Source organism: Scyliorhinus canicula, chromosome 2, assembly GCF_902713615.1.
Source record: "Scyliorhinus canicula chromosome 2, sScyCan1.1, whole genome shotgun sequence".
Lineage (NCBI taxonomy): Eukaryota > Metazoa > Chordata > Chondrichthyes > Carcharhiniformes > Scyliorhinidae > Scyliorhinus > Scyliorhinus canicula.
In genome coordinates, this window is record NC_052147.1 from 184,773,808 (window position 1) to 184,789,924 (window position 16,117).

The following is a 16,117-nucleotide window of genomic DNA, read 5'->3' on the forward strand; positions in this document are numbered from 1 at the left end:
GAAATTAACACAAGAGTGAGAAAGGATATTAGCTCTGACAATGTTGAATCTGAATGGGTAGAGTTGAGAAATACCAAGGGACAAGACACATTAGTAAGTGTCATATATAGACCCTCAAACTGCACTGATGAGGTTGAGAATGGCAAAAAACAAGAAATTAGAGATGCATGGAATAAGACAATATCGGTGATCATGGGTGATTTTAATCTTCACATAGATTGGGCAAATCAAATTCACCACAATACTGTAGAGGAGCAATTCCTGGAGTGTATAGGGGATGGTTTTCTTGACCAATATGTGGAGGAACCAACTAGAGAGCAGGCCATCTTAGACTGGGTACTCCGTAATGAGAAGGGAATTATTGCCAATCTGGCTCTATGAGACTCCTTTTGCATGCGCGACCATAACGTGATAGAATCTTTTATCAAGATGGAGTGGGAAGTAGTTGATTTGGAGACTAGTGTGCTGAATCTTAATAAAGGGAACTATGAGGATATGAAGCATGGATTGGGGAGAGTTACTTAAAGGGATGACAGTGGATAGACAATGGCAAACATTCAAGGAATGCATGGAGGAACTACAGCAACTGTTCATTCCTGTCTGGCACAAAAGCAAAGGGGGTAAGAGGGCCAATCCATGGCTTACAAAGGAAATTAGAAATAGTATCTGATACAAGGACGAAGCAGACAGATTGGCCAAGAAAAATAATAGGTCTGAGGATTGGGAGCAGTTTAGAATTCAGCAAAGAAGGACGAATGGATTTATTAAGAAGGGGAAATTACAGTACAAAAGGAAGCTTGCAGTGAACATAAAGAATGACACTAAGAATTTCTACAGATATGTGAAGAGAAAGAGATTGATAAAGTGAAATGTGGGCCCACGACAGACAGAAACAGGGGAATGCATAATAAGGGACAAAGAAATGGCTGAGCAATTGAATACATACTTTGGTTCTGTCTTCACAAATGAGGACACAAATCAGATCCCAGAAATATTGGAGAATGAAAGGTTTAGTGAGAGGGAAGAACTGAGGGAGATCAACATTAATAGAGAAATGGTGCTGGGAAAACTGATGGGATTGAAGGCAGATAAATCCCCAAGGCCTGAGAATCTGTATCCTGGAGTGCTAAGGAGGTGGCTCTGGAAATGATGGATGCATTGGTGGTCATCTTCCGGGATTCTGTAGACTCTGGAACTGTCCCTGCAGATTGGAGGGTAGCAGGGAATTATAGACCAGTAAGCCTAACATCAGAAAATGCTTGAATCCATTATCAAGGACTTTACAGCGGAACATTTAGGAATCAGTGGCAGGATTAGTCAGAGTCAGCATGGATTTATGAAGGGAAAATCATGCTTGACAATTCATTGAAGAGGTAACCAGTACAGTCGACAAGGGGGAGCCAGTCGATGTGGTATATTTGGACTTTCAGACGGCGTTTGACAAAGTCCCGCATAAGAGATTATTGTGCAAAATTAAAGCGCATGGGATTGGGGAAAATGTATTGATGTGGCTAGAACACTGGTTGGCAGAGAGGAAACAAAGAGTAGGGATTAATGGGTCCTTTTCAAACTGGCAGTCAGTAACCAGTAGGGTACCACAGGGATCGGTGCTGGGACCTCAGCTAGTCACAATATATATTAATGATTTGGATGAGGGAACAAAATGTAACATCTCAAAGTTTGCAGATGATACCAAATTAGATGGAAGGGTGAATTGTGATGAGGACGCAGGGATCCTCCAGCAGGATCTGGACAGTTTAGGCGAGTGGGCAAACCAATGGCAGATGCAGTATAATTTGGATAAGTGAGAGTTTATTCATTTTGGAGGCAAAATCAGGAAGGCAGATTATTACCTGAATGGTTGTAAATTGGGAGAGGGGAGTGTGCAGTGGGACCTGGGTGTCCTTGTGCACCATTCGCAGGTGCACTAAGCATGCAGGTGCAGCAGGCAGTAAAGAAGGCTAATGTTATGTTGGCCTTCATTGCGAGAGGTTTCGAGCATAGAAGCAGGGATGTGTTGCTGCAATTGTACAGGGCCTTGGTGAGGCCACACTTGGAGTATTGTGTGCAGTTTTGGTCTCCTTCTCTGAGGAAGGATTTTCTTGTTCTCGAGGGAGTGCAGCGAAGGTTTACCAGACGGATTCCAGGGATGGCGGGACTGTCATATGAGGAGAGATTGACTAGGTTGGGATTGTTCTCGCTGGAGTTCAGAAGAATGAGGGGGATCTCATAGAGACTTATAAAATTCTAACAAGACTAGACAGGGTAGATGCAGGGAAGATATTACCAACGATGGGTGTGTCCAGGACCAGGGGTCACAACCTGAGGATTCAGGGTAAACCATTTCGGACAGAGATAAGGAGACATTTCTTCACACAGAGTGGTGAGCCTGTGGAATTCATTATCACAGGAAGTAGTTGATGCTAAAACTTTGAATATATTCAAGAGGCGGCTGGATATAGCAGTTGGGGAGAATGGGATCAAAGGCTTTGGGGAGAAAGCAGGACTAGGCTATTGTGTTGGATGGTCAGCCATGATCGTGATGAATGGCGGAGCAGGCTTGAAGGGCCAAAATGCCTCCTCCTGCTCCTATCTTCTATGTATGTATCTATGTATTATACTGGCTACGAATAGATTAAGAACATTGTTGCTTAAAGTGCATACTTTCTTGTTGTGTTGCAGACAAATATTTTTTGAGTGCACAATGGAAGCTTCATTCTGTCGTGGTGCCATTGATTCTGAGTCAAAAAGCTGTGCTCAGGTTCCAATACAGGAGAGGCATTGAGTAATGCTGCTCTGTCAGAGGCCCATTCTTCAGATTAAATGTAAAACAAAGGCCCTGCCTGCCTATTCAAGTCAATAATTACCAGCCCAAGGCAACATTGGGTGTAAAACCAAGAGAACTAGCTTGCTGGAATTTTTCTCTCAACCACAACCAAATATTATTCCATTGTTAATTAACATTTTATTGCTTATTATAGAACTTAACTATTTCAAAAGTAGGTGCCACATTTACCTGCATAGCAATGATAGTGCATCCAATTTGTTTTGAATTGTGGTATGGTTCAACATGATTGGAAACTTGTTTCCCCATACAATTGTTCAATTTTAGTTTGGACTGAAGGGTTAATTTTCTATCACCAGTATTGGAAAAATTTGAAGCAAATACCAAGGGACTGGGAGGAGGGGAAAATGAATAAAAGGAAATGTCTGTGATTTTCTGGAAGGCAGAACAGACAAGACAAATGATGGTGCAAGGCAGGAGGCGGTAATGTGGCATGATGAAACCTAACAACAGATGGGTCTAGAGGAGGTGTAAATGTAAATAGCAGAAACAACAACAAAACTTGGTACTTGGTGAAAGGTATCTGAAGGGCTGTAAACTGCAAGGTTTTGGACCAGGTCCTGGAAAGTGGGATTAAAATTCTTTTTTTGGCTGGTGCTAATGGTCTAAATGGTCTCTTTCTGTGCAGTAACGTTTCAATGGTTCTATGATTCTAATTGTTGCCCAAAAATGGACAGTGGTTCTTATCTATAATTGTTGAATTGATCTGGAATTATAGAATTTACAGTGCAGAAGGAGGCCATTTGGTCCATCGAGTCTGCACTGGCCCTTGGAAAGAGCACCTTACTAAGCCCACACCTCCACCCTATCCCCATAACCCAGTAACCCCCCTCTAACCGTTTTGGACACCAAGGACAATTTTGCATGGCCAATCCATTTAACCTGCACATCTTTGGACTGTGGTAAGAAACCGGAGCACCCGGAGGAACTCCACCAGACACGGGGAGAACGTGCAGACTCCGCACAGACAGTGACCCAAGCCAGGAACTGAACCTGGGACCCTGGAGCTGTGAAGCAACAGTGCTACCCACTGTGCTACTGTGTCACCCACCGTGGTGTGGGAAGCATTCAGCCTTGAAAGGCATAAGTACATTTTTAAAAATATATTTTATTCCAAACATAATAACCCTACTTCACATCCAACAGAATAAACAGTCGGTACATTTTTATCCCCTTTACTCCCCACCTACACCCCCCCCCCCCTCCTCCACCAGCGAAAAACAGCTCCTCAAATGTAGCCATGAATGGCCTCCACCATACCTCTATGCTTTCCTCGACCCCTTAGGGCAAATTTGATTTTCTCCAACCTGAGAAACTCGTACAAGTCTCCCAACCATGCCGCAACCCCCGGCCTATCTCCAATTCAAAAGCGTCCGTCGCTTTTGACCTGAACTAGGAATGTTTATCAAATTTGCTTCCAATTCCTACACTTCCCTCACTTTCACATGCTCCATCTCCATCAACTTACATGTTGCCTTTTCTTGCCATAGGCGACTGACCAATATCCTTTATAAGCTCACTGATTTAAATAGCTATCCTCACAAGATACCTTTGCACCTACTTTCTGGAGGTTTCTCTGGCTCTGTTGCATTTGTTGATACTCATCTTCAGACAGAGGTTCCGTTATGTTTTCTTTTTTCCATTTAGTTTACCACACTTCTGCTTTCATCTGTATCCCTCCCTCTCAAAACCATCCACCCCACCAATCTTCGCATTAAAGGATTAGCCTCCCACATGTCCACCATTTCCAGTATGATGCTATCATCGAACATTGCCCTTGCCTCTCAGTGTTTCAAAAGGACCATTCACTCTGCAAAACACATGTGTCCACTCCTTGTCACCTCCATCACCCATTTTCCTTCCAAAGCACCTGCCCAATTCAACAAATTCAACTATGCAAGATAAAAAAATTGCTTATCATCAGTGCTGGTATTATCCAAGATTGTTTGTGCTTTGTAACGATTTAATAATGTGCATGTTTGGTTTTGAAAATTTAATCAAAATAGTCAAATCCAAAACTGCAATTACTTGACTTGAACTCTGAATGCATGAAGAAATTGGTTTGCTGCCAGAATGAATTGTGGTAACACAATAAAAAACAGCATTTTTGTTGTTGGCAGGGCTGACACTTGTGTGGTAATTGCTCAAGATTATTTTCTCACTTTTCAATCAAAAAGGGAAGTATCAGAAGATCATTAAAGGGTTTCTTTGGAAATGGGCGTAATGAAGCTGGCTGTTACCGATCGGTTTTTCAGAGAAGATCTGTTCAAACCAACATTGTTCTTACACTCGATGTCAGGACTGACTGCAGGCTTTATTTGGCAACAATAATGGGAAATAATGATTTCAAGTTCTTACTCATGCATTAACTTACAACTCACTAAGTACAGGACTTGTGGTACAATTTGGTTAAATTTCCGACACACAGTTATTTAATTATTGGTTATACATAAACACAATATAACATTTAGAAGCATTAATATGGTGTTTGATGTGAGCAGTCCAATTTGTAATTTTTTGATGTCTAAAGCAGAATGTCACTTTGCAATGGTCAGCGAATAATTTATGTTAATTCAGGGGAAAATAAACTTGTCGTTCTGCATTTTTATAATTAATATTAATTTAATATTTAACTGTCAGTATTATTCCCTGGGAACATTATATTGATGTTCCAGTTGTCCATTCATATGTAAGAAATCCAGTTTGATGTTTTAGTATGCTGTACTCACCAGTAGAACTGGAAGCTAGAGAGTAGTCCATACAGTGGCAAGTGTAAACAAACTACTGTTGTAACATACACCTGGGCATACACCTGCTGGCTCAGATAGAAGAAGCACTACATGCCAATTCCTGGAAAGAGTGACTTGTGTTTAAACCCCTTAGATCCTTGAGCAGAAGGCCATTCATTTACTTCCCTTAGTGGACTGTGATTGACAGCTTCCACACATACATCTATGAGTATTGACAGCACTTAACTCTCTTATTCTACTTGGAGCTCTCTGAGTGTTCCCCTATTTAGGAGTCTCTAAGAGTTGGACGGGTCAGGTCACGCCGGCACTTGTAACAATCTGGGGGTGGGGGGCTACTTTGCAATGTGGGGGTGGCCAGCCGCGGGACCTCGCTATCAACCTCGGGAATCCCTTATATTCCTCGCCATGCATAAATCTGACAATACAGCAAGATAGATGTACTTGTTAACCTGGAACGCCTCTCAGTCCAGAAAATATCAATTCCAATTCCTCCATGGTCTCACTTCTCCCTTTCATGGTAATTTCCTCCTGTCCTCCAACCTTCCAAGATCTCTGTGATCCTCTCATTCTGGCCCAAAGTAGGCTCCTGACTTTGCTTGTCCCACCGCTGCTGGCCGTGCCTTCAGCTGCTGAGGTCCTAAATTCTGGAATTCCCAGCTTAAATATCTCTGTGTTTTTCCTACTTTAACCATACCTTTCGGAAGGCCATAAAGAGTCCACACCAAGTTTTATAGAAACAAAAACTTACTTTATTTTACAACTACTAGGTCCTTATTGGTCGACTCTATTTATACATAGTCAGACATTATTAGAGGTCACTTGCCCCATTATCGTGGGCAGCTCGTATTCTGCAAGTCCCTGGGATAGTTAATCATTCCCACTTTGTAAGACCCGTATGGGTTATAACACCACCGTTAAAACCTACCAATTTGAGTAGGTTTTAGTCACAGATAAAAGCAAAATACTGCAGATGCTGGAATTGGAAATAAAAACAGAAAAACTGCAGGTCTGGCAACATCTATGGAGAGAGAAACAGAGTTAACACTGCAGGTCCATATGATCCTTCTCCAGAACCATTTGACTCATTATCAATCCTGTTGATAGCTTGAACTCCTGTGAAGCACTTTGGGACTCTTTGTTATCTTAAGCATGCTGATAGAAGACAGTGCTGACAGAAGAAGTTGCTGATAGAAGACAGTGCAACCTGAGACAGTTGTCGGAATCCTCCCTTCCTGAGTAATACTCTGTCCTGAAAAGGGGGTTGCTTAGCTCTGTTGTCTGGATGGCTTGTTCGTGCTGCGGAGCGATGCCAACAGCTTGGTTCATACTCCTGTACCGACTGAGGTTATTCATGAAGGGCACTAACCTTGCCTCACACTTCAGGTGTCATCACCCTCAGGTTAAATCACCAGCAGTCAGCTCTCTAAAGGAGAGCAGACTTTGGTTCTCTGGAACCATGGTGACATTTACATTGAACCTACTTTTCACTGCTCAGTACAAATATTTTTATGTTCTGTTAGACAACTTAATTCCTTACCTGGAGATCCAGCATGGCCCTGCTGACAGCATATTGTTCTCACACCAACCTAGTGCGACCCAGTTTAAAATGATAAAATCAAAACAAGTAATTTTTCAGTACATTTTATTTGTTTGTTTTATGACAAATAAGCATTCAAATTTCGTTACAGAAAATAACCTGATCTTGGAGAGCGACAAACTGACTGTTATATAACTAAAGGTTCATGAACCCTTTGGTATCCTTGATCCATGTGCTCAATTTAGAAATATGAGTGGCGAGCAGAAAGCATCAAGCTGATAAAGTGGTGATAATTTAGCATTGACCAAGCAAATTTATATGTATAAAGAAGAAACGCATCTTTGAAAGGCCAGTGAATACCATTGCTGCAATAGATACAAACCACAAAGTATTTCTGCTAAGTTGTAGAAGATTGCCTTCTTAAAATAGCACCAAGTTAAATACAAAACTAGATTCAAGAATACAAGCACCAATGAATAATCGGTTGAACATACAGTGAATGCAGGGTATTTGCTACACTTATTTCACTTTTGTCACCAGCATCAATAATAATTTGATACATGTTCATTCCAAAGGACCTGTCCTTGAATGATCCTCATATTGACTGCTTCTGGAAGGCTGTGTTTTCAAATAGAGTTCGAAAATTTCAATGGCGAGTGCAATATTTTCTTGGCAGTATTAAACCTCTCCCAGCTTCTGCCCATGATGAGGTAGATGAAACTGGACATATATTGATTTTCATCTTAGTGAGAGAAATAGGTCAAATTTGATGTTGGGAATGTTCAGCACTTTATAAAATTATATTTCTTGATTTCACCCCAGTGTTAGGCACTATGGAGAAGCAGTTATCTGTACGCTTATGTGGCAAAGTCCTCTTGTTATACATCTTCCATCTTGATATTTTCTACAATTTCTATCAAAATGATGAAATGTGATTTGGACATTATTTCCTCCTGGGAGATCCAAAATAGAAGCATGTGGATAAGTGCAGTGTAGAGATGAATTAGCCCATGACCATTTTGTTTAAATACTAGATCGGAGGGTGTTCAAATATTCTTGGACTTTACAAGAAGCAGACAGGTCCAATGTCAACACCAAATTCCTGGTCCTCAGCACCAATATCCATTGGTGCAATGTCCACAATGGGCAGCCGAAGAGTCTTCCGTGTTCTATATTCAAATATTGTCTTGCCCCAGTTTCCTGTGTGCTTCTAAAAGCAAATAGGGATAACATTCGGTTTTACTTTCATTGTATTAACAAAATGCAGTCGACATGGAACATATTCATTAGAACTGAATATCAAATTTCTAAATTAAAATGGGTTCAAAACCTATAGTTAGAAAATAATAGCTGTGATGGCAATTTTGAGTGCGTAAGTTGCAAAATGAAATGAATGAAAATGAAAATCGCTTATTGTCACGAGTAGGCTTCAAATGAAGTTACTGTGAAAAGCCCCTAGTCGCCACATTCCGGCGCCTGTCTGGGGAGGCTGGTACGCCTGCTTGGTCTGCTTTAAAAGCCAGCGATTTAGCCCAGTGAGCTAAACCAGCTTTGAGTGCAGTGAGATCAACCGCATTTGTGTATTTGGGAAGTGAGGGAATTCATTGCACATTCTCCCCATGTCTGCGAGGGTTTCACCCCCACAACCCAAAGATTAGGTGGATGGGCCATGCTAAATTGCCCCTTAAATGGAAAAAAAATAATTGGGTACTCTAAATTTATTTTTAAAAAGTGAGGGAATTCCGTGCAGTGAGGGAGGAAGTACTGCTCAGGTTTTTTGCAAAGTGGTCCAAGAAAGGTAGCTGGAGAAAGTGCGATTAGAGAGCAGAAGCATGGAGGCATAAATTAAGTGAGCAGGTAGATGATTGTTTAGTTTTAAGGTTTTTTTTTTTGTCTCTAACTTGGGACAATAGTTTAAAATGAGGCTAGGGAGATCCAAGTACTGTGTTATATTTATAGTATCACTAGTTAAATTCCATAACATTGGTATGAAAATTGTTGAGCAATATGGGCAGCACAAGTGAATAGCACTGTGGCTTCACAGCGCCAGGGTCCAAGGTTCGATTCCCCACTGGGTCACTGTCTGTGCGGAGTCTGCACGTTCTCCCCGTGTCTGCATGGGTTTCCCCCAGGTGCTCTGGTTTCCTCCCACAGTCCAAAGACGTGCAGGTTAGGTGGATGGGCCACGATAAATTGCCTTTAGTGACCAAAAAGGTTAGGAGGGGTTACTGGGTTCCGGGGATAGGGTGGAAATGAGGCTTAAGTGGGTCGGTGCAGACTCGATGGTCCGAATGGCCTGCTCCTCTACTGTTGTTCTATGCTCAATTTCTGAACTTAGTTAAATAAAACAACATAAAGGTGGCAAGGGCAGGTGATGTGTTGCATACATAGCATATGGGTACCGGCAGATACCTGTGTGATCCACAGCAACTACTTCTGCAGCAAATAACTGCAGCTGAAGGAACTTTGGCTCAGAGTTGCTGAGTTTCTGATGCCTTGACGAATCAGGGAAGGGGAAAGTTTCCAGGACATTTCATTCTAGGAGGCAATCACATATCTTAGGCTAGGTACTTCAGATTCATCTGTGGTCAGAGACAGGAGGGCGTAACTTCAGGTGAAGCAGGAATGGGGATCCAGAAGTTAGCAATGGAGGAGCCTCAACCCTTGCACCTATAGAATTTACAGTGTAGAAGGAGGCCATTCGGCCTATTGAGTCTGCACAGCCCTTGGAAAGAACACCCTACCTAAGCCTCCACCCTTTCCCCACTTGTCCAACAAGTTTGAGGTTCTTGCAGCTTGTGTGGAAAAGAGCAGGGACTGTAGAGAGGATGAGCTAACTGACCACATCACCATGGTTAGGGAGCCATTCAACTCCAGGGAGTATTCAGAATGTAGTTGTAGAAGAGGACAGTATAGTTAGGGGGATAGGTATAGATCCTGCCTGGTGTCAGGGTTAAGGACATTTCCTCCGAGCTGGAGGGGAACTTGGATGGGTAGGGAAGGATCAGTTGTCGAGTTCCAAGGGTGCTAAAATGACATAGGTAGGGCTAGGAATGAGTTTCTGCTGAGGGAGTGTGCGTAGCTGAGGACTAAGTTACAAAGTAAACCCACAAAAATAATAATCTCAGGATTTCTACCTTAGTCACGAACAAAATGACGTATGGAAAATAAGGTCAGAGATCTTAATGTGTGGCTCAGAGATTGATGTGGAAGGAAGGTTTTGAATCATGGGACACTGGCACCCGTACTCGGGATAGAAGAAGCTGTACAATTCAGACAGCCTTCAGCTGAATCATGCTGGGAACAGAGAGTCCTGATGAATCACATTCTGGGGTTGATAAAAAAGAAATGTCAGTGGCAATGGTGGGGAGATGGGGATGGTGGTGATATATGCGAGGGGAGATTTGGAAAGTTGAAGAGAGAGGGCAAGGCAGGATAGTGACCTGGGTAACAATAACCACAGAGTGATTGGAAGGAACAGAACACAGAAACACCAGCAAATAAAATCAGATTGGGAAAACTGCAACAAAAGAATTAAAATAGAATTATCTGAATGCATGCAGCAATCATGACAAAAAAATGATTTGCTAGCACAAACAGAAATAAATGAGTTTATGATATTCATTATTGATAAATGAACCTGAATTTTCAGGATGGTGAGCGCACGGCATCAGTTATCCAGCGGATCGGTGCAGAATTGATGGGCCGAATGGCCTCCTTCTGCACTGCATGTTCTATGTTCCATGAGTCATCGGGTAACGCATCCCCACTGACTCCGACAAGCGCATTGCCACTTTACACTCAGTTGAGTGTTAATTAGCAGCAGGTGGGATTTCCATCCACACTAGGATGGAAGTCCCGCCTTGGGGAGCTGTGGTGCCAATAAGATTGGCTGAGAACTCTCCAACTCATCCAGGCATAACTGCAGGTGAGGCGGGAATGGGGATCCAGAAGGTAGCATTGGAGGAGCCTTAGCCCTTGTACTTGTCCAACAGGTTAGAGGTTGTGTGGACTAGAGCAGAGACTGTAGATGAGCTAATTGACCACATCACGATAGTGGACAGAGCCATTCAACTCCGGGCCATAGCTGATATCTGGAAGATGTACTGCAGCGCTGTGCTTGAGACTAAGTTCAGGACTGCAGTTCTGGAAAACATCAGTGATCTTGGGGAGGGAAGGAGGGAAACCGGTGGGGAGGGGGGGGAGGGGTTAATTTCCTGATAGGTCACTAGGTGGGCGATTTTGTTGTCGGGGGTTAGGCTGGGGAGAGGAAGAGTGAGTCGGAGCTCTCCAGTCTCGGAAGGGAGGGTGCCCCCAGTGTAAAAGGTCCTTCTGATTAGAGTGCCCACCCCCTCCGATTGCAGCACCCCCACACCAATGTTTCTCACCCTCAATCAGTGGGTGTCAGCCAGCCTAGAAATTGTAGCTGGGTAGGAAAAGGCCCTTATGTGGCCATTAAGGCCCATAACAGGGGCATAGGTGCAACCGGGTCAGGGCTGGCAGGATCCTGGAGTGAAGGATCCTGGAGTGAATCCTGTCACTGATATTTTACGTTCTCCCTCCCTCAACACCCTGGGAAGGAATGTACAATTCCAGCCATAGTTGTAAGGTGATCCTAGATACGATATGATAATTCAAAATTATTTTACATTTTGGAAATACAGAAAGGAAAGTAAAGGAGGTGGGTAGCTCTGTTTATAAAGGTAGGCAATGATTCTGCAAAGCCCCATCAAGAACAATTGCATTAAAGGAATGTGAATGGGGGCTATCTCCTAACTCATAAGCAAATATCTGGACAATCAATTGGATACTCAACATGGTGGTGGCAAATTACTAGACATAACCACTTGGACAATGGGACTCTGGCAATGAAAGGCATGTGCCCATACATAATCTAATGACATAGATTTCATAGAATTTACAGTGCAGAAGGAGGCCATTCGGCCCATCGAGTCTGCACCGGCTCTTGGAAAGAGCACCCTGCCAAGCCCACACTTCCACCCTATCCCCATAACCCAGTAACCCCACCCAACACTAAGGGCAATTTAGCATGGTCAATCCACCTAACCTACACATCTTTTGACTGTGGGAGGAAACCAGAGCACCCGGAGGAAACCCCGCGCACACGGGGAGAACATGCAAACTCCGCACAGTGACCCAAGTCGGGAATCGAACCTGGGACCCTGGAGCTGTGAAGCAATTGTGCGAACCTCTATGCTACATAAACTAGGCAACAGAAATCCACTTGGGCCACAGGATAGGTGCAGAGAGAGGCTCATTAACAAGCCACCTAACGCTTTGTGTGTTTAACTATCCATTCTCTCTGCAGGCTAGCACAAGCAAATGAGATGCTGAAGAAGCAAGATCCTGAGTGGGTTTGCCTCTGTCTCTCTCCATACAAGTTGCAAGTTTTGAACTCTGTTGATTTTGCCTATCCATGTGCTGCAGGCAGATGCCATTTTAAAGAATTCAACTTTTCTGTCTCCAAAAGAAAAGGTAAATCTTCTGTCAACATCTTTAGAATCCCTCATGCTGAATCTAGAAGGACAACCGAGTTCAACCTCAAAAAAGCAATGCCATCAACCTTCAGGAGGCATATTTAACTTCATTTAACTTGTCCTTCCTCTCTGCAATCTATTTGTGGCTGAACTTCAAATGTATGTGCATGAAAGTTGGAATAGTTTGTCATTTTCCTAGACTGGGTTAAGTTCAATAAATACTATTCTCATATCTTTTTCAAAACTCAAAAGGAACCTGCCTGTGTCTTTTATAGTCACAGCAGGTAAACAATTAAAAATTCCCTGAATTAGAATGCTTATCCTTTGTAAAAAAACAACTTTTTCCAGTCAAATAATGGGTAGGGAAACAAAGAAGCCATTCCACCTCTCTTCAACTGAAAACGGTAATGAGACATGATTAATTAGTGACCTCATAGTAAAGGATCCTCTTGGTAAGACTGATCACAGCATCATAAAACTTCATATTCAGTTTGAGGGTGAGAAATGTGGGTGTGAAACTAGAATATTAAACTTAAATAAAGGCAATAAGGATATGAAGAGAAAATTGGCACAAGTGGAATGGGACATTATGTTAAAGGTAGAGAAACAGTAGAAGCCATTTAAGGAACTATTTTATAACTCTCACAAAGGTATAATCCGTTGACCAAAGTATGAGAATGATGCATCATCTGTGGCTAACTGAGGAAGTTAAGGATGGTATTAAACTGAGAGAAAAGGTGTACAATGCTGCAAAAATGTTGGTAAGCCAGAATATTTTAGAAACCAGGATGACTTAAAAAAATTAAGAGGGATAAATTGGAGGATGTGAGAAAACTAGCAAGAAATATAAAGATGGACAAGAAAATTTTCTACAAGCATATAAAAAAGAAAAGAGTATTGGTCCATTGAAGGTTAAAACTGTGGAACTAATATTGGGCAAGAAAAAAGGCAGAGACTCTCTCTGTATCTTTCTTTTCTTATTGGAGTCCAGAAGATTGTAATATAATTTTATTGAACAAGTAAGGTTAGAAGTGGGCTTAACAAGGTGGACACTGAGAGGATGTTTCCCCTGATGGGGGAAATCTAGAAAAAGGAGGCACAATTTAATATAAGGGGTCATCTCATTCAAGACAAAGATGAGGAGGAATTTCTTCTCTCAGAAATTTGGTAATCTTTGGAATTCTCTTCTATAGAAAGCAGTGGAGGCTGGGAATATATTCAGAACCGAGTTAGACAGATAGCTGATTTCAAGGCAGTCAAGAGTTTTGGCGAGGCTGGGGGTGGGGCGTGTTGGTGAAAGGTACACAACTAGAGTTAAGGCGACAATCGTGGCAGCTATGATCTTAATGAATGGTAAAGCAGGTTCGATGGACCTAAAGGCCTGCTCATACTGCTATTTCTTATGATCTTAATTTTTTTTGCTACTTACAGTACAACCATCTTCAAGGACATTGTATATAAATTTGCTGTTTCCTTCAGCTTTGAGCTCTGCATCAACCCAACTCATCAGCCTCAAGGCTTTCTTCACATTTCCGGCCTCAGCATCCAGGTAGGCAATACTGTTCTTACAGTGGTAGGTGACATTCTGAGATGCTCGAGTGTAAAGCAGTCGCAGGAATCCTACTTGAATTTCAACAGTATCTTCCGCTATCCCGTCATCACCATAGCTAAACTGAAGAAATAGAAATGTTTTAGGAAATAGAAATTTTTAATGTATTTATTTAATTATTTTCAAGAGTTTTTAAAATCATTTATTCATTCTCATGATTTGCACATCACTGGCAAGACGTGTATTATTGCTCGTTCCGAGTGCCATTAAGAAGTTGGCAATAAACGTTTATCTTGAACCGCTCAAATTGCAAAAGGTTTTATAGAACAATGACATTTCTAGATACTCTAGAAATGGTATTAATCTGCAGCGAGCTAGTGCCTGATTTTCTTTGTGGATATTTTTTAAATAGTCCGCTGAATCAGCGTGAGTCTATTTTGTGGTCCTGGAAAAGACCAATTTCACTAGTTCCCACTCAATTCCATGGTGACCTCTCCGTAGGATACAGGGATTAAGCATTAATTCTGATTTGAAATGTTTTAAAAGAAGAACACTCAAAGGAAAAGTATCCGACAGTCCAAAGCCTTGGCACTTTGATCAGTACTAATGTAAAAGTGATGATTATGTATTTTAAACCTTTGCTTCTGAAATCACGTGGCTTGAGCATCAGATTCTGAAATCAAGATTAGTGAATTCAAATTCAGTTAACATTGGAAAAGCTGTCCTGTGGTGGACAGTTAAACATATTTTAATTCATTTTAATCGTTTTTCTTCTATTATTAATTGCTTTTTGTATTGTATTGTGCCATGTTTCATAACTTTATAGCTTTCACTTACATAAAAACCACCATCCATGGACTCGCCAAACCACACATGCTTCTTTCTGCCAATGTTTTTGCTTGTCCACCAGTTCTTCCGTGGAATGATGCTGGGATTGGAGGACACACAGGTCTCTCCAGTCTCCATGTTGCAATGTACTTTGATGGCATCCAACTTGCAGCCTTGATTAGGATCAATCCAGTATTGTCCTATAATAGTGACATCAAAGCAAAATTCTTTACAGTGACTTTCCAGGGCAGGTTTATAATACTTTGATTGTAATGGAGGAAAGAAAATTGTCACTCTCCTCCATGGTGTCTTTACACAGCCTGCTCGCCATAATAAATCTGGTTTTGGCCTAGTGCAAAATGTGCTGTTGACTGGCTACTCGCTCAGCAGGAGACCCAGGTATTTGTGTGGCCAGCATAATTTACAACAAGCCTACATTTTTATGGAAGCCTGGATCAAAAATGCTGAAAGGGGAGGGGAAAATGTGTTTCGGCATTCCAGGGGGAACACTCCCTCCCTGATATCCTGATCTACTCGTCACTCATCCCCAATATCCAGTCCTCTTTCTATGAACCTCTCCATGAAAACATAGGAGTGTACACTTACCCTTTGCTCTTCTCTTTCCTCACCGTGAGGCCCACAACACTCCTTCCAAGTGAAGCAGCAATTTAAGTGTACTTCTTTCAATTTGGTATATTGCATCCACTGCTTACAATGTGGTCGTCTACATTGGGGTAACCAAACATAGACTAGGTGAGCCCCCCTTGCAGAACATCTCTGTTCAGTCCGCAAACATGACCCCAAGCTTCCTGATGGCCTGTCATTTTAATACTCTACCTTTCTCGCACACTGACATCTCTGTCCTCGACCTACTGCTCTGTTCCAGTGAAGCTCAACATAAACTAGAGGAACAGCAACTCATCTTTCAGTTAGAGACATTACAGCCTCCCGGACTCAACACTGAATTCAACAACTTCAGATCACTGTCCCCCTATTTTGTTTCTTTGTTTCTTCTTTTGCCCCATTACCATTCCATTTGGCCCTGTTAAGCCTCATTCTTCTGTCAATCACTCTCCCCTACCTTCCATTCTATCTCAGACCTTCCTTTTG

At 42.1% G+C, this 16,117-nt stretch overlaps 1 protein-coding gene across 1 annotated transcript in view; it reads right to left on the reverse strand.

Moving 5' to 3' along the window:
- Positions 1–7,220: 7,220 nt before the first annotated feature.
- The window catches only part of LOC119961822 (collagen alpha-1(II) chain-like), a 223,418-nt gene continuing 214,521 nt past the window's right edge, over positions 7,221–16,117 (reverse strand). Inside the window, exons 48-50 of the mRNA XM_038789189.1 lie at positions 15,017–15,207; positions 14,060–14,302; positions 7,221–8,342 (exon numbers count right to left, since the gene is read on the reverse strand). Coding sequence (XP_038645117.1) covers positions 8,196–8,342; positions 14,060–14,302; positions 15,017–15,207 — 581 coding nt within the window. The 3' untranslated portion in view covers positions 7,221–8,195. The remainder of the gene's footprint in view (positions 8,343–14,059; positions 14,303–15,016; positions 15,208–16,117) is intronic.